The 20,244-nt window shown below is 39.9% G+C and overlaps 1 protein-coding gene and 1 pseudogene across 1 annotated transcript in view; one reads left to right on the forward strand and one right to left on the reverse strand.

Annotated features, from left to right (window-relative positions):
• MAST4 (microtubule associated serine/threonine kinase family member 4) overlaps positions 1 to 20,244 on the reverse strand; it is a 551,423-nt gene that overhangs the window by 360,126 nt on the left and 171,053 nt on the right. The window contains exon 3 of the mRNA XM_074329206.1: positions 7,560 to 7,684. Coding sequence (XP_074185307.1) covers positions 7,560 to 7,684 — 125 coding nt within the window. The remainder of the gene's footprint in view (positions 1 to 7,559; positions 7,685 to 20,244) is intronic.
• LOC109438131 (large ribosomal subunit protein uL11) lies at positions 6,462 to 6,967 on the forward strand (annotated as a pseudogene).

Consider the following 20,244-nt stretch of genomic DNA (forward strand, 5'->3'; position numbering starts at 1 on the left):
ACTGAGTGACACATTGAAAACAACGATATGGTATAGAAACCTGGGCCAACGGCTGCAGAGCAATGACAAAATCAAGAGGGTGCTCTGCCTGGCAGCTCTGCTCCAGCTGCTGCTGCACTTAATACAACCGAACATGAAAGACAGAAGGTTTGGTCAAACAGCCCACAAACAGTTTTCCTTTGACTACAATTAGGAAGTAATGAAAGCCCTGAAGGAAAGATACGATGAGGGTTACATCTTAAACATCCGCTGCCTAGCAGTAAATAGTTCATCACAGTCTGGCTTCTGTACCCAAGCTTGCCCATCATATGGTAGTGACAGTAACACTGCTAACATGTGAGATTTGTTACTATATACCAGGCACTATTTTAAGTTTGATTTCTATGGTATTTTAGCATTTTCGATAGTTTTGCTCTTAAGCAAACACTACAAAAATGTTCAGGGTGGATAAGCTCATAATTTAAGTGACTCTGATAAAGAATATTTAGGAAATATTCCTTGTATTTTCTATTAATAGTCTTAATAGTCCTCCTTATTTTTCTGCCTTATTCCCAAATATCTTAGGTCACCTGGCATGTGTTTTATCAATCAGTAAATCCGTTTCTGTGTTTGAATATGTGACTGCCATTATTAGATAATATGATTATTACCCTGTGACAATGTTGCTTTAATCAGAATGATTTGCTTGGCAATAAACATACAAGATCACTATTTAAGTGTTAAGAATAAGGCTGCAGTGGCCTCCAAAGCACTTCTGCCTTGAAAAATAATCACTAATTGTGAGGAATTTTCCTCTTTCCTTAAAACGTAAATGCTTAGCATGACATAAGCTTTTAACAAAATTCCCCAAGAAGAAAAAGTAACTTTGAACTTGGGTGGGAGATGGAGGAAAATGCTAACTACCATCACTTTATACCCTTTAAAAATAAGTCCAAATTTTTATGAGAGGAAAAAGATGAATTTTGGCTTAAAGATCATAGTCAATTTTGAAGTCATAAAATATCCTGAGAGAAACATTTTTAGGGATAATTATTCAGTAGATTCAGAATCTTTAATATGTAGAAAATAGAATCAGGGAATTCCAAAATTAAATACCAGAGACTATTTATACCTCTCTTCATATTGCAGTTGCAGATGAGGTGATAAAATCTGAGAAATTAAGTGACTTGCCAAAGTTTATACAGTTGCCTAATGGCAAAAGCAGGATTAGAGGCTGCATTATGGAATGATTCTCAAATATCCAACATAATTTCTTACCAATGCACAAAATTATAAGGCATCATAACACACTGATTTATATGCCAAGCATGCCAAAAAAATGTATACAAGTGGACACTTTGGTCAACGTTGCTCAAGCAGTAGCTTGCCGTAATCAGAAGTGTCTGGATGCTGATGTCACTTTGAGCACCTCTTGTAATTGCAGAAGTCAAACGTGACTTGTATTCATCTTTTATTATCAGTATATATTGAGTATTACAATTCTAATAGTTTTTTCCTTTCTTAAAATGTGTATACATTTTTTGTACCTTCAGTATGACTGTATCATCATCAGAAAAAGATGTTTACAAAACTATTTCCATATCATACAACTCTAGCACCAATGCAAAAATAACTTGTACATACTTTTAGGCTGTGCCAAAGGTTAAAATAGAGAAGTAATACGCCTACTAGAAAACAAAACTCTAGTAAGCATCATGGTTAAATATAAAGGTCTACATTAATAAAACAAAAGGAATGTAGGAGTCTGTGCTATTAACAAATACACAAATACTTACACCGTGTGCCAACTGGTAAATGTGAAGAGAGTATTGGAGTTGGAATAATAACTATTTTCAGTTATAGAAAAAAAGGGCCCAGACAGGAATCACCATTATCATGGAAATCTAGGGCCAAGTTTTGATGAGGCAAGCATGTTTGCATGGCCTGAAATTATCTTCCCATAGAATGCTTATTGATTACAAGAGAAAAAGTCTAACTACAGTGGAGAAGTCGAGCAACACCTTGACTGGGTGAAAAAAATTAACATCACAGTGAGGGTCAAATGGACATTCATGCACCTGCAGATAGTGTGTCCTGAGAGGAAACGATACTACCAATGTCATATTTTGGGCTGGAGTGCAAAGACCTGATTCTCACCATGAGAAAATATCAGATATAGGAGATGTCATCAAAATGGCGGTATGAGGTGAACCTCTGTAAAGCTCCCCTGGAATTTACAACTAATCAAACAACAATAACTCCACAAAGGACTCCCTGCACAGCAGACAGGCAAGATGAAGAGGCCCACTACTGAATTCACCTAAAGGTGGGCGAATCGCACGAGCGGGGGAGGAGAGAAGGGAGAAGTGCGGAGACGGAGCTGCGTGGGCGCAGGACACAGAACTAGCTCAGTGCTCCGAGCTCACTGCTTCCCGGAACTACCGCAGCTGCGGGAGAGGGAAGAACTCGGACTGCTAGGGCTCCACTTATGGACCAAAGGGCTGAGGGGACAGCATATAACACAGCTGAAACCAACACTCACAGCAGAAACCTCGGAGAAAAGACTGAGGGAAGAAGGCTGAAAACGGTGGTTTAAGCCCTCACTGCCGAGCAGAGAATGGAAGCCTTAGGCACTGAGACTAGCCGTCCCCTCCCTACCCTCCCAGAGCTCACCCTGCCCCCACCTGCCTGGTGCTAGAAGCGGCACAGTAGCAGTGTCAGATCAAAAGAACAGAATATGTGCTGTTCTGAGAACTGTGGACCACAGACACAAATTCGCAGCCCAACTAGTTCCAGCAAAGGGGAGGGAGCTGTGGAAGCAGGACCAGCTGTGGTGGTGGTCACCGCCATTGCTCTGGGCCACCTCTCACAACTCACCCCGCCCCTGGCCCCACCTATCTGGGCGGATCCCTGCAGGAGTAAACAGAACTGCTGAAACACACAGGCTCTGAATCTGGTGCAGGAAGAGCTTTGGAACTTCAAAAGCTCTCCGCATACCCACAGGGACACTGCGTCCTGTGACCCAGGTGAACTATTAACAGAGAAGAAGCCGTCTCCCAGGGAATCCCTCCATTGTGTGAGAAGCTGAAATAGTGCAGAGAAAACATAGCACTACCGTGTGAGAGAGAATAAAAGGCTGCAGTCGGAGAGAAAATAAAACATTCTACCAACAAGTACTGGAAAACAAAAGAAAGACCTCTTCCTATCAACCTGTTGCAGAAGCCACTCCTGTAGATGTCTAGGAAGAGAAATAACAAATCAGTAATTGCCATGAATAACCAGGGCAACAAGACAGCTCAGAAAGAAAGTGAAAAGTCTCCAGAAAAGGAACTTAAAAATATGGAAATATGTGACTTAAATGACAGAGAATTCAAGATTGCAGTTCTGAGAAAACTCAATGAGATGCAAGAAAACACAGAAAGGCAGTTTAATGAACTCAGAAACACAATCAAAGAACAACATGAGCATTTTATGAAAGAGATTGAAATTTTAAAAAAGAACCAAATAGAATTTCTGGAGATTAAGAACTCAATAGAAGAAATTAAGAATGAAATAGCCAGCTTAGGTAGTAGAGTTGACCAGATGGAGGAAAGAATCAGTGACATCAAAGATAGAAACCTGGAAATGACACGGATGGAAGAAGAAAGAGACTTGAGACTTAAAAGAAATGAAAGAACTCTACAAGAACTTTCTGACTCCATCAGAAAGAGCAATATAAGAATAATGGGCATACCAGAAGGAGAAGAGAGAAGGGAACAGAGAATATATTCAAACAAATTGTCGATGAGAACTTCCCAAACTTGTGGACAGAACTGGATCCTCGAATCCAAGAAGCAAATAGAACACCTAATTACCTCAGTCCCAACAGGCCTTCTCTAAGGCACATTGTATTGAAGCTGTCTGAAATCAATGACAAAGAAAGAATCCTCAAGGCAGCCAGGGAAAAGAAGTCGGTAACCTACAAAGTAAAGCCCATTAGATTATCAGATTTTTCAGCAGAAACTCTACAAGCCATTTATGATTAAAACACTTAATAAAATAGGTACAGAAGGAAAATACCTTAACATAATAAAGGCCGTATATGACAAACCCTCAGCTAATCTCATAATTAATGGTGAAAAACTGAAGCCCTTTGCTCTACATTCAGGAACACAACAGGGCTGTCCCCTATCTCCTCTGCTTTTCAACATAGTGTTGGAAGTCCTTGCCAGAGCAATCAGGCAAGAGAAAGAAATAAAAGGCATCCAAATTCGGAATGAAGAAGTTAAATTATCACTCTTTGCAGATGACATGATGCTATACATAGAAAACCCTAAAGACTCCACCAAAAAGCTATTAGAAACAATCAATGAATACAGTAAAGTTGCCGGCTACAAAATCAACGTACAAAAGTCCATTGTATTCCTATATACTAACAATGAAATCTCAGGAAAAGAGATTAAAAAAAAAAACAATTCCTTTTGCAATTGTAGCAAAAAGAATAAAACACCTAGGAATAAACTTAACTAAGGATGTGAAAGACCTGTACGCTGAAAACTGTAAGACATTTTTAAAAGAAATTGAAGGAGATACAAAGAAATGGAAAGACATTCCATGCTCATGGATTGGAAGAATCAACATAGTTAAAATGGCCATATTACCCAAAGCAATATACAGATTTAATGCAAACCCCATCAAAATCCCAATGGCACTTTTGAAGAAACAGAACAAAAAATCATCAGATTTGTATGGAACCACAAAAGACCCTTAATAGCCAAAGCAATCCTGAGAAAGAAGAACAATACTGGAGGTATCACACTCCCCGACTACAGCTTGTACTACAGGCCAACAGTAATCAAAACAGTATGGTATTGGCAGAAAAACAGACACATAGACCAATGGAATAGAATTGAGAACCCAGAAATAAAACCACATAAATATGGACAGATAATTTTTGACAAAGAAGCTAAAAATATACAATGGAGGAAAGACAGTCTCTTTAATAAATGGTGCTGGCAGAAGTGGATAGCCACGTGCAAAAGAATGAAACTGGACTGCTATCTGTCACCATGTACCAAAATTAATTCAAAATGGATCAAAGACATAAGCATAAGACCTGACACAATAAACTGCATAGAAGAAAACATAGGTACTAAACTTATGGACCTAGGGTTCAAAGAGTATTTTATGAATTTGACTCCAAAGGCAAGGGAGGTAAAGCTAAAATAAACAAATGGGACTATATGAAACTTAAAAGCTTCTGCACAGCAAAAGAAACCATCGACAAAATAAAGAAGCAACCAACTGAATGGGAGAAGGTTTTTGCAAACAGTGCCACCGATAAGAGGCTAATATCCAAAATATACAAGGAACTCATGCAACTCAACAACAAAAAAACAAACAACCCAATTGAAAAATGGGCAGAAGACCTGAAGAGACATTTCTCCAAAGAGGACATACAAATGGCAAATAGACATATGAAAAAATGCTCAACATCACTAATCATCAGAGAAATGCAAATAAAAACCACAATGAGATATCACCTCATCCGAGAATGGCTATCATCAACAAGACAAATAGTAACAAGTGTTGGAGAGGCTGTGGAGAAAAAGGAACCCTCATACACTGTTGGTGGTAATGCAGACTGGTGAAGCCGTTATGGAAGGCAGTGTGGAGGTTCCTCAAAAAATTACAAATAGAATTACCATATGACCCAGCAATCCCTCTCCTGGGTATCTACCCAAAAAATCTGAAAACATTTATCCATAAAGACACGTGTGCTCCAATGTTCATTGCAGCTTTGTTTACAGTGGCCAAGACATGGAAACAACCAAAATGTCCCTTGATAGATGAATGGATAAAGAAGTTGTGGTATATATACACAATGGAATACTATTCAGCGGTAAGAAAAGATGAAATAGGAACATTTGTGACAAAATGGATGGATCTTGAGAGTGTGATGCTAAGTGAAGTAATTCAGACAGAAAAAGCAGAGAACCGTATCATTTCACTGATATGTGGCATATAAACCAAAAACAACAAAAGAACAAGACCAACAAATGAGAAACAAAAACTCATAGACACAGAAAATAGTGGTTACCAGAGGGTAAGGGGGGTGGGGGGGTGGGAGATGAGGGTAAGGGGGATCAAATATAAGGTGATGGAAGGAGAACTGACTCTGGGTGGTGAACACAATGGGATTTATAGATGATGTTATTACAGAATTGTACACCTGAAATCTATGTAATTTTACTAACAATTGTCACCCCAATAAATTTAAAAAAATATATATCAGATATATCAGATACATGTAATATGAGAAATCTTCCAATAAATAACATGGGTAGGAGCACACAGTATTCAAAAATGTCGATGTCAAAAAGGCAAAGAAAGGCTATGGAAAAGTTCCAGTTTAAAGTAGACTAAATAGCTTTTGGCTTTCGACTGAGAGGAGGCTAAGGTGCAATTTTCTTGGGTCATCCGGAATCTGGGTTTATCCGACACGAGCCGCCTCGACCATGCTGGTGAAGTTCGACCCCATTGAGATCAAAATTGTATGCCTGAGGTGCACTGGAGGGGAAGTCGGTGTAACATCTGCCTTGGACCCCAAGATCGGCCCTCTGTGTCTGTCTCCAAAAAAGGTTGGTGATGACATCGCTAAAGCAACCAGTGATTGGAAGGGTCTGAGTATTACGGTGAAACTGACCATTCAGAACAGACAGGGCCAGATTGAGGTAGTAACTTCTGCCTCTGACCTGATCATCAAAGCCCTCAAAGAACCACCAAGAGACAGAAAGAAGCAAAAAAACATTAAGCACAGTAGAAATATCACTTTTGATGAGATTGCCTACATTGTCCAACAGATGCTGCACCAATCTTTAGTTAGAGAACTCTCTGGAACCATTAAAGAAATCTTGGGGACTGCCCAGTCTGTGGGCTGCAATGTTGATGGCCACCACCCTCATGATACCACATCAACAGTGGTGCAGTGGAATGCCCAGCTAGTTAAGGACTACAAAGGAAAATATTTCAATTAAAGATCATTTGACAACCAGTGAGAAAAAAATAGACTAAATGGATATGACAATTAAATTTCATACATTGTCTAGACTGTATCCTATAGTGGAGGAGCGAAAGAGCCATAAGAGGACATCACTCAGCCAGTTGATAAACCTGAAATACAGATGGATGAGTAGATAAAAGGCTTGTATCAGCCATAAATTTACTGAAGTGGATAGCTGTGATAAAAGGCCATGATATATACAAATTACTCTCAAATAGTCCAAAAAAACTGCAGGTAGGTTCATATATATGTAGAAGCATGTGTATGTACAGAGGGAGAAAAAGCAAATGATAAAGCAAGTTGGACAAGAGGTTCATAATTGAATCTAGGTAAAAGATCAACCAGTGTGCTATGCCAGGGAATTGGAAAAACTAGCACACACTGAAAGCAAGGAATTTCACATTGCCAAATCTGTGCTTAATGTTAAATATGGGTAAGATCAAATCCAGCTAAACTCAATAAACTTAAAATAGTCCCCAGGGTGGTGGCAAGACGGCTCATACCCGACTGACCACAGACAGAGCCCAAGGACACTCACCAGGCTGGCCGTGAGTGAGGGTGCCGACTGGCCCAGGGCTTGGCTGCGCATGCGCACAAGGTTGGACGTATCCGCCGAGACAGACCAGGCCTGACCCGCCACCGGGTTTGGAAGGAGGTACCTCCCTGTTGGGATTAAAGAGAAGACAACGTAAGGGGCAGGCAGAACAGTAGCACTTCCGTGGCAATGGCAGATACTTTCTTGACCATCCTTCTTCTATACTACTTCTGCCATACTCTGTAATTACAGTTATTAATAGCAACCTGAGACAAACTGTTTTAATAAAATCGAGATCCAGTCGCAAATTCTGACCCTAATTTCCCACGTAAACCCAAGAAAACCTCATCTCCAGCATCTGTAGCTTTCAGCCAGGGCAGGATAAAACGTCTCATTACTTCTGCCTATTCCCTGGGAATGTGATGAGGAGGAATATAAATATACAACACATTCTCAGCATCATAAAAATAAACATGTGCATTTACAACTGTACTTTTAAAATGTCTAATATGGAAAGTGATCTAGGAATCTACTAGAATAGAGTAGAACAGAGTCAGCAAAGTGAAGTTCACGACCAACAAAAGGAAGACTTGGAATTCTTTCAAGGTGAAATGGGGCTGGTGCCTCTTTCTCCCAGCTTCTCTCTCTGAAGCACTGGTTACTTATCCAACCGTGTCCACAGGACATATAATTGTATCCATTTGCATAAATCAGGACATCAATGTCAGTCTAGGTTCACTGAGCAATTTCATCAACCTTGAACTCGGATATATATGTGTATGTCTTTGAAAGTCAAATAACTGTACCAATTTACACTATTACTTCCTTAGTACATGGACTAGACTCATTATCAACGCAGAAGAAATGAGGTTTTTTGATTTCAGGAAGTTAAGGTGGACATAAGTATTCACATACTAGTGAAGCTCAGTAAAAGCAGAGACCGTGTTAGATTTTTATCTGCTCTGCCCCAATATTGACACAATGACTGGCCATAGTAGGTTCTCATTAAATATTAGTTGAATGATGAAAGAATAAGTGGGCACTTCTTTCCCCCCAGATACAAAGGGACATGGCAGGCAACCCACAAAATCTCTTCCAAGGGCTGCGCATGTGGGGACCCCAGCTTTGTACGTCTGAGAATTAGGAGGGATTGCAGCAGCCACATATATGGCTGGTTGCCCTGAAGCAGAAGTGACATTTATTCTTTGGATTTTCCCCAGCAGAACTGCTCTTTGTAAGACAGCCCCACTCTCTTACCTGTGGCATGCACTTCACAAGCATATCCCACTGGTTAATAATGACTGCAATAGTTTAACTAGTTGATTATTGGTGCGTGTGCTAACTTAACTACCAGCACTATCAAAGTACAGGAGCTGGGGCAGCTCTTATCAGTTGTCCATGTTGAGAGGTCTAATGCTTTAATTCAAGTGCTTTCAGAAATATATATTGTAATTGTAAAGTGAAAATTGGCTTCTTGTTTTGCCAAAACTGCTCTTTCTCTCTCTTATTATAGAGTAAAAGCACAGACTCTAGAGAAACTAGATCTGCTTTTGAGATCTTAACCTGCAGCTGAATGACACTGAGGAACAAAGTTAGCTAATCTCTCTTGGCCTTGGTTTTTCCATCTCTAAAATGGATCGACTATGCAAACTTGTTGAAGGGATTAGAGGATTTTATAAATAGAGCACTCAGAAAATGTTAGCTATTTAGCCATAATAGTAGTAAAAATGAATACTATCGTTTTTGCTTGGGTTTGGTTTCTTTTCACTCACAAGTAGGAAACGTAAATATTTATAAAGAAAAACTCACCTATAATCACACCAGGGTAAACCACCAACAACATTTCAGTGATTTTCTGCCAAACTTTCCAACTGTAACCTGTATTTTCTTGCAAAAATGGAATCATACTGATTTTTGTCACTTGCTGCCCCCAATTCCACATAACAGATTATGATCTTTTCTAAGCAAATAAATCTTGGAAATACCAATTAACTGAAGCGTAAACCCCATCAATGAAAATTCAAATGCAATTACACTTTGTGGTGCTGGTCACCATCTCAAAAACATTGTGCTATATTTTTGTGCAGGATATGACACATTTAAAGTCAAGAATTTTTAGTTTTTTCCTCGCCTTATTTTGAAACGTGAACTAAAGCCCTCTAAAGGGGCTTTGGGAAATCTGCCCCCTTAAGAGGCCTAAAGAAGGATGTTAATAAAGAAGGACAGGAAAATTATAGACTGCACTTAGGAAGGCTAACATCAGTATTATAGGAATAAATATTTTCTTTGTCATAGAAATAACTCTCATTATTTGAAGGACATCACTTGCTAAAAATACACCAAATTCCAGTAATCAGAAATTCATAGACTTGTATTTCTGGTCCTTCCTGTTTTTTCCAGTATTTTATTTTATATTTTCTTTGTTCATGTTTCAGAGAGAGGTCTAATAGGAAGCATAGAAGCTACACGATGTCAAGGTTTATATGATGGAGAGAATGTACTCTGGCCTCACGACTCTTCTGGCCCAGATGCTTCATTTTAAAGAAAAGTAAGGGCAGATGTGAAAACACTTGAAGAATTTAATATAATCATGGAAAAAATTAAAGGGCAAACATTTTAAATCACTAAAGAATTCTATAAATCAGCCTTTTTTCCTCTTAGTAGATTATTATTATTATAGACTATCTCCCTATAATCCCCATGAGATGAAGAAATAGGTATTCATTTCTGTATCCCCAGTATCTGGCACAGGATTGGGCATTTAGTGAGTGCTCAATAAACATTTATTGACTGATATGAAGTTAAACCACATTATTTGATCAATACTTAATTGAGTCTAAATAGGGAGAGTAAAACTGAGCAAATTATTTTCTTAAATTTTCTTTGTAGTATAGTATAATAGTTAAAGGCCTTACTGTATGCCAGGGACTGCAACATCTTAACAATCTGATAGGATACCAGGTAATATTATCTCCAGTTTAAAGCCCAGAGAGGTTACATAAAGAGGCAAGGGCACACAACTAATTGGGCAAAACCAGGATTCTTACTCTGAAGCCCAAATCCTATCACAGGAAAATATTCATCACACGTGCCTAGATGGAAAAACAAGTTACAGGATAGAATGATTCTATTTTTGTATGAAAATATTATATATATGTATTATACAATATATAGATTCCATATATATATATATATATATATATATATATATATAATTCCCTATACATATATACATATATAAAGTTAATCTTCTGAAAAGATGGGAAATGGCAGATAACATTAAATGAGATAATGCATGTAAGGCACTCCACGTAGGACATGGAAAGCAGTCAATATACTATCACTATTCACATTATCATAAGAACTTTTAACTTCCTCAATGCATCCTCCCCACCACCATAGCAACAAAATGAAACATGGGTTCTTAGGCCAGATCACAAAAGAAATATTGAATAATATTACAATGAAGAACAGTAGTTCTTTGTGCAAAAGATAAACAGCAAATTCAGAATTGTAATTATCTCTGGCAGGGAAAATGGGGACTGGGTCCAGGGAGAAATATGCTATATTTTATTGTTTTAAAAATTATCTGCAGGGAATAATGGGGTCTATTAGTTGAACTTAAAAATTTAAAGAATTAAGTTTTTACTTGGGGTTTTAATAAATGTAATATTAAATTTTTCTAATGTATCTGAAGTATGTGGCACATATTAAGCTTTGATACAGCTGGCTGGCAGGTACATGCAGTTATATTGAATTATTCTCTATTAATTTCTGTGTATATTATATAATATTGCTTTTAATTATTCCTATCAGAAAAAGTGTTCCATAATCTAACGTGGCAGTCGAGGAACACATTCCTTTCACCCCTAAACATATTTCCTCAGGCCACATCAGGGAGGGGCCTGGGTGATGGTGGGGGTTCTCCAAGGGGTCTGGATGGGGATGCAAGAAGCCCGGGGAGAAGTTCCATGGAGAGTGGGAACAAAATGGAACCATAAGGACCCTCACCATCATCCTAATGTGAAACTCATGGCAACCGTGACTGGAAAAGTCTCCCTTTCTGCAAGTGGGAGAGCAGAACAGAAGCAGAGACAGTTCCCAAATAAATCCTCAGTGCAGGAAATTCAGATGTAGGATCCCGGCTCAGTGAGCCTGGCGATCCTGCAGGTGGGAGGTCAGACTCCTGACAGATCCAGAACAAGCACTAAAGGAGGGGGACACAAAGAACCAGAGCCACGTCCCTCTCTCTCCATACACTGCGAACCACACTTTTCAGTTTTGTCAGTTCTCACAGGACAATTTAAAGCAAGCAGTAACCACTGCTAACAGGACAGGCATACCGTCTTCTCCTCTGAAATCCCTGTCTAACACTACCTTCTCCATTTTATGTGTTGCTATTTCTTGCTTGAATCTTATCTTGGTAACAAGACCATAGGTGTGCTTTGTCACAGATAAACAAAGCCTGACACTACTTAAAGTGGTGAGGACAGATTTTCATCAGTAATAACTACTGCAATAGAGGAAAAGAGTCCAGTATGAACTGTACTCACCTTTGATGTGTATAGAAGTTAACTGTTGTTTTAACAGGAGAAGGAGAGTAGGGCAGGGAGCAAGTGGCGGCGGGGTGGGGGTGGGGTGGCTCAGTCAAGGCAGGGAAATGAAAAATCACAAAGGGTTAGTCATTGTAACTGCAATTAGTCCAGCTCTGTCTGCCAGCTGGCAATGATCAAAGTTAGGATTCTACACTCCCATAGAGACAGGAAGACAGCGACCCTATCTGTCGGCCAGAACAAACAGTAAAAACTTTTGGCAGCCTTGCGTTTTCTCAGGCAGGCACTTGAAGGGGAGCGGGGTCATCCTGAGGATGTGGCCTTGAGCTGTTAGAAACTAGGTAGCTGTTTGTTCAAGTCTTTAATGGCCAAGGTTGAAGCCTACTAGAGAATGAGGGCTCAGAAGAGACTCCCTAGCGTTTGGTCAAGGAGAGGCTTTGCCAGCCTTCAATTTTTTTGTTACTGCAACAGACCCTAAGCCAAAAGGAGATGATTTGAATGTTCAATAACCGAACAGTTCTGAAATGAGTTTGAATTAAGTTTTTGAACTTAGCCCACCAAGCAGAACATAAAGGTCCTCACCAATGATGGTAAAAATTAATTGTTCTAGTTACAGATGACTCTAGAGTCAGACTGCCAAGTACCAATTCTGCCTCTCCAAACTGATTCTACCACTTATTCATGAACTTTTCCGAGCTTCAGGGTCCTCAGCTGTAAAATAGGGGTAAACTTATGGGTTGGTTGAAAATTAAAAAAGAAAATACATTATATAAGGAGCATTCAATAAATGTAAAATTAAAATAAAATTAAAAAAAAGAAATACAAAGAGCCATTCAACACACAATAAATTATAAGGTGAGCAAGAAAAAAAAATTTGTTAAGCCCCTGGAAAAAACAATTCAGCGAGGGAACATATATACATATATATAATTATGTTTATAATCGTGTCACAGGTGAGATTTTAGATGTCTTTATTCTTGCATGAGTCTCTCTAGGAATCACATGAATGTTATAAATTGGAGGGTCTGTTAGCATAACACATGGGATGTCTTATTTCTGCCTAGACCCCCATTAGTGTTAATAGGGAAAAGAGGACAGCAGATGGATTTAAGACAGTCATTAGAAGGCACTAGCATTGTGCCATAGTTGGTAGTGATTCCATCAAACTATATAAATCCACTTTCAGATGACTACCAAGAGCCTCTAAAAAAGTGTGTTGCTGTTGTATTCATGCATCATTTGCTGCCTACAATTTAAGAAAATTAGCATCTGTCAACTGCATTATTCAGCTGCACAGGGTGGAAATTAATGGATAATACCATTCCCAATTTGTTGTACGAGAGGTGAGCCTGCCTAGCAATCTGGCAGCTATATTTTAACACTGAGTCGAGCTTGTTCTTGCAATTGGAACTTTGATCAGCTCTGTGCTCTTCAGAAACAGATTTCTAAAATTCTGGTATATTTATTGAAACATTTCTTAAATATCTGTTACTGATGTAACTAGAAATTTAGAGGCAATAAATAGAGTTCCATATAAAGCTGGAATCAATTGGCCAGCGTGATCCAAGAACTTGTCAGGCTTTACCACAGAGATGTGTGGGTCATTTAAGTGGGCTTTTTGTGCTGCTTCTTGTTAGTTTTGGTCATGGAGCCTCTATCTAACAGAGTGAGCAGGACGATCCGGAGCCTTTCAGGTCATATATGAAAATAAGGAGATTACTGAGCTTAGACCAGGCTGTGTCTTGGTTATATCTAGGCTACATGTGCTCTCTTTCCTGATATGTGTTTTCCTTTGTTTCCATCCTGAATTCCAAAAAGAAAACAAGAAGCAAGACCTCCATAAATGCATGCTTTCAAACATGAGATATGTCCATGCTCTCAGAGCACCCCAAAGCTTGCAGTATCCCTCTGAAATGGCAAAATATCAGGCCAGCAATAATTTTAGCAGAATAGCTATATAAAGAAGTAAACATAGCCTCTGGAGATGTACTTTATTATCAAGAAATAATGGTAACTGACTAGATTTAAAAGCTTCCAGTAAAAAAGTGCAACATAGATTTAGCAGTCAGTCCACAGGCTTATATTTTGGGTTATTTCTCTTGGAGTACAAAAAGGACATCAAAGGGAAAATAAGACCTAGTAACTACGCCACAAAGCAGTCTTTAGATATGGCTTCTGGTGCTCAGTTATATATAGGAACTTGAAAAAGTTTGTTTATCCCCCCTAAGCAATCAACCAAGAACCAAGGGAAGCTGAGGTGAGCAATGTGTTGCTTTTGGTGAGATGGGAAGCCACATAACAGAAGGAAGGAGAATGAGGGTAGCATTATAGAGGTGAGGGGGAGGGGGACAAAAAGAACAATGGGAAGCTAACACTGTGCTGGTGCCATGAGCAGGAAGATGGGGCTACATGCTCACATCTTTCATCCTATACCTTTACCTTTCAACTGCCAGGCTGCTGCCCAGCTCAGCATCTACCGAAGTTCTCACAGTTGCCCCCACAAAGTTCACACCCACCACTAAAGTAGGAGGAACATCCCTGCCATTTTAACCCCCAATGCTTAATTCCACTTATGGGTAAACACATAAAAGTTGAAAGCAGTGACTCAAATAGATATTTATACACCCGTGTTGAGAGCAGCATTATTTACGATAGCCAAAAGGTGGAAACGCCACAGTGTCCATCAATGGATGAATGGAAAAACAAAATGTGGTCTATACATTCAATGGAATATAATTCAGCTTTCAAAAGGAAGGAAATTCTGACCCATGATAAAACGTGAATCTTGAGGACGTGCTAAATGAAATAAGTCAGACACAACAGGACAAACATTAGATGATTCCACAAATATTCTATGAGGTTCCCGGAACTGTCGATTCATTTAGACAGAAAGTACAAGTGTTTACTGGGGGCTGGAAAGAGGGGGGGATGAGGTGCTACTGTTTAATGGGTATTGAGTTTCAGTTGGTTGCACAACTATGTGAATGTACTTAACGGCACTGAATTGCACACTTACACATGGTAAAATTTTTATGTAGAGTTTACCAAGCACACACACACAAAACCATCCTCCCTTGCTTCTCCGAAACTCCAGAGGAAAAATAAGGAGGTGCTTTTTGTTGTCCACAGGGAGTTATCCCCACTAAACGACATCAGCACCTGCTTTTACCAATCACACTTAATAACTTCAGCCCTTTGAATCACTTACAAGTCAGAGGAACTAAGTTTTTTTTTAAGAACCCTCCATGGAGAAAGGTTAAAGATCATGATAAGGCACTGGCTGAATCTGAGCAGAATCCATGCGTCAGCAGCCATCGCCCTCAAGGGTACTCCATCACCATCAAGATATTCCTCTTGCTCAGTCAAGATATGCCCCATTGCTCACTCTTAAACATGGGTTCTCCCATCATAGTGACTGCCGTACTCTCAGGCAATTATAGCCTCCCTTTATTCATCTTCAGCAGTGCTACTACCACACAGAGACATGGTTCCTTTCATCTTCCCTCTGACACGGGTGACTGACTTCCAATTTCTTGTCCCCACTGCAAAAGAATAACTATACCTAGGCGGCATCGGTGCTGCTGCTAAATCATTCTTCTTAATGGCATAAATAAATATAATTTGAGAAACCAACAGACCTGTGACCAGAGAAGGCCAAAGTTCACTGACTCCTATATCGAGCTGCTATTCTAACCTTAAAAAAAAAAAAAAAAGTGTATTTACTCACACAAGAAAAGTCCAAAACATAGCTTTGACCCTAAGACCTTGAAGGGATCTCCAATTCACAAGGAAACCAAAGGATGAAGGGAGAAAGCATGCACGTCTTTTGGGAAGTTGGTAGTCAGCGCATGGTGATGTCAATGGGCCATCAAAGTCAGAATCAAATGCACCGCCTGATGCAGCAGTCTCTCAACTCCTGTTTTGCTGTAAGACTCAAATCCACCAGAGAAGCCCAATTGTACTGTCACCAACATTCTATATTTAACATAGAATGGCAAGGCAACATCACCAATCCCGGGGGCCTGGTGACAAAGTTAGGGGGATGCTTGAAAAGGAAGCTTGTTGCAGACAGAGCAGGTAGTAGAAAATAACAGCTTAGGGCAAGCCAGACTGACTGAGTACATGACAAATGTTTCAAGGGGTCACTAAACCCAATTCCATACCATGAGAGAGCTAGGGACTGTGGAAAAATAACAAAACACATTATGTCTACACTACAGAAATCAAAGCCTTTGGACAAACTGCGAGGCTATGGAGCAGTATCTCAAGCTGCCGCTGCCACTGTTGACTGCAGCTGCAGTTTCAAATAAAAAATAACTTTCGGTGTGGGTAACGTAGAAAGATAATTCAAAGGAGCAGGGGTCTTTCCACCCTCAGTCACAGCTCGCCACCCTGTTACTCTTGCCGTTTTTTGATAAGAGGCAAAAATGCCAACATACAGTATATTTTTAAATGGCTATAATTCAAATCCAGACTCACAGAGAAATATATTTGGCCTTTCCTTTTTTGTTGTTTTCCCTTAACTTATTCTTAAAGGAGAAGTATTTCTTTTCATCCACCAAGATTACGACACTCAGTCAAATTCTAAGAAGGGAAGATACTAGTGTCACATGAGTTAATGCATGAAATAGAGCGTAGTAGGCATCAGTGTGCCTATTACTGTAGGTACTTACATGGTTGCCTTTCAGTGTCCCAATACCCAGCAAATTCTGAGTCTGCAATGAGACCTGGCCCTGGCTAGCATCTTCCTGACACACTTAGACCACCAAGGTGGTCTCCCTTCTGATGGTGATTCTCTGGATTTAAAACTCTAACCAAAAAAATACATAATGGTTTTTCCCTAAGCTCTAGCTGTATAGACCAAAGGCTAATGTGACAACTTAAAATTGATTTTTAAAGAAATATTCCATAGAGCCTACTCTAAAGGGAACATGGTAACAAGAATCTGACACCAAGCAGTATGCTCGAAGTATCTGTCTCAGAGAGGGCACCCAGGAAAGGGGTGGTGGTGGTATTGAAGCGACACTGGGCACAGGTCAGAGTTACCATCTGCAATCTGGCTCTCTATCCACGTATTGAAATATAATTCAGCAGAATGAATTGCTAGACATGTCTAAACCCTCTGGGAAATGACAGATATTGATGAATGCTGTTGGGAAGATATATGGAAGGAAACGGCAAATAAATAGAACCATTTTTTCTCAGCGTCAGTTGAGGATATGTGGAGCAGCTGTTAAACTACGTGTCAGCTCCCAGTTCTCTCTTCCTCTTACTCCTTCCTCTCCCCCATCTGCTTCCTCCACACCTTTCTGAAACCTCCCCAAGGACTGGTATCATGCCCTCTTTAAAATAATAATCAAACAAGTAAGAGTCAGCTCCTCCTCCCCTGTCACACTCTGACTTCTCATCCCAGTTAATCCAATCCTTTCAAACTTTCATTCCATCTAACATGATCGCCACCCTCTCTGGATCCTGGAAATACATTCCGTTTTTAAACTAATGAAATGGAACTCCTGAATACAAGTCTGTTACCATTTGGCCCCCCTCACAAGGGTCATATCCAAAATACAGAGCCTGACACTACTGTGTAGTAGCTGTGTGAGGTTGGTCAGGGTTCTTAAGCCCCAAGCCTCAGTTTCCCCTAAGTGTTCCATAAAATGGAGATAACTGACCAACCTCGTGGGCTGATGGTGAGGACTAATTTGGATATAAACAGAGAGCCTATCATACTGCCTAGCAAATAGAAGGCCAGCAATAAACAATGAGTCTTTACCCTCTCTACTTCTCATTGCTTAACAACTCTTCCTGGCAAGGGCATTCCTCTTCGGTGTCATCCTCAGACTGGATCAAATTCTCCCCAGCACGGGGCACTTTGGGGATAACTGGTTCTCATTTCATTCACCAAGTAAATTGGGAAGCACCGGGTGGAAAACCAGTCAGACACAAGTATGCATCCTGGTTTCACCATTTATTATCTAGGGAACCCTGGATAAATTCTATTCCCTCTCTGAGCTCCCATTTCCAGATCTCTAGTGATGATGGAGAAGTAACACACGTCCAGTGCCCAGCACAGTGTTGAACACAGTTTGTGTTCAGAGGTGGTTCAGGTCCCCTTCCAGGATGCTTTTTACCCACCTTGGCATCATTGGCATTAAGTCCACAACCATGGGTACTCCTAGACTTCTCTTCCCACACCACACCATCTGTGGATGCGTGTACAGAGTGCCATTTATTTCTGTACACAACATGCTCCTCTACATTGTAAACTTTGTGTGAACTGGGACCGTAAATCATCTGTATTTGCAGCCCCACATCACACCCCGCACACTGAACTTTCACAGAATCACATACTTAGGTCTGTGCATTTTCACTTTCCATTTGGCCTCTCACCTATATTTCTCTCAGGGTTCATATTTTGTCCATTTTTCAGTTCCATACTGCCTGGAAGAATATTCAAATTTGGTTCAATTATTCATTTTGCAACAATAACAATAATGAAAAAGACTCAGTGGCCTTAAACTTGATACTAAAAACATCATGTCACTTCTCCTGGCTTTGATTTTCTCTTCTAAAAGCTGTCTCCAAAAGAGTCCAACACCTCCACAAAATACTGTGTATTTTCAAAGTAAGCTGATTAACCCTCAATGTACTTAAGGACAATTTGCAGTTAGTATCTTATTTTGGGGGGAAATTGTGAATCCCACTCAATAACTTCCTTTTGCACAGCAAGAGGCTTTCATCGACATAGCCAAATGTTACTGGCAGCTCTGACATGCTGATCACTTCTGACAATTGCCCTAGAGCTAAACAGTTATGACAGAAGCCAAGGAGGAGCTGGGGATCAGGAGTTTCACAAGAGAAACAAAAAGGACAAATCCCGCCACAGAGGGATAAATATACTTCATATCTAAGCAGAAACTTCTAGACAAGTCCAAATTTCCTAACAAGTTCTTTGTTTTTACAAGGAAACATCTATACATGATCTAATTCATGTAACAGTGTATTTCCATGTATATTTCTTTGGGACAGTTTCTAGTTCCATGTTGTCTTTTATTCCAACCAGATTTCAAATTCTTCCTCTTCAATAACAATGTCTAGTAGGGTTTCCAGGCGGGAATTCCCGCCTGTTCTCAGGAATTTTTTTTTGCTTTCCTGTTCCCGAATCCTGAGAAAAGTTGGTCGGGAAAATCGGCTCCTTGAACACAAGTGGTTGGTAGTATTGACCATCACTTTGTGGAAATGATTCATCATGGGGAACGAAAAACAGTTTATATCTCGGGATTCAGAAATGGGAAAGCAAAAAATTTCCTGAGAAGGGGCGGGAATTCCCACCTGGAAACCGTATGTCTATGTATGCTCCCTGAAGGAGCTAATATTTTTGTCTTAACAAACATTTCGTTGATACTGATTAAAGAATGAGCAAAGAATCTAGACTACAACTATAAAATATTTCTTCAAAAATACCACATAGTAGGGCCCCTCCAGCACTTCCAAGTGGCAGTCTAGTCTGTTAAAAGCCCCTATTTCTGGGGTGAGAGATCTCAATCAGGGATTTATTACCTGGTCTCCTTCCTCCCTTACTAGAAAGTTAATGTTCACTCCACCTGGTTTAAAAACAACAGGGTCTAAGAACCACTGTTACCCAAATTGCAACCCTATGCCCTGAATGAAATTCTAAACCACTAAATGCTTTACAAAACATAACATAACATTGCCCTTGGTTTTAAGAAGAGAAAATCAAAGCCGAGATTCGTCTCATGACTGCCTCAGCATTGCCTGCAAATGAATGACTGGTGTAGGGCTGGAATACAACCTTTCCGTTTCTGGTCTATTACTTAGCCACTGACTTCTGAAAGCTGAGATGACATCAAAACCCATAAACTCCAGGGCTGCTGTCTGTTTTCAAGTACAGTATCACTAGGCTACTTAACATTCCCTTTCAGAGCACTAGCCATGCGAATGGGGAGTCAGTGTGCCGAGCTGCTCGGGTGGGGTGGGGGAACGTAGCCATTTGGTGATTCCGATGATGTGCCAATTGGTCACTCTCAACACTGAGAGCCTGATCAGTTTCTTCTAACCACTTCATTAAACAGATTTAATCTCCTATTATTTGCATCCATAGAGAGCACTGTGGC

This window comes from Rhinolophus sinicus, linkage group LG03, assembly GCF_036562045.2.
Source record: "Rhinolophus sinicus isolate RSC01 linkage group LG03, ASM3656204v1, whole genome shotgun sequence".
NCBI lineage: Eukaryota > Metazoa > Chordata > Mammalia > Chiroptera > Rhinolophidae > Rhinolophus > Rhinolophus sinicus.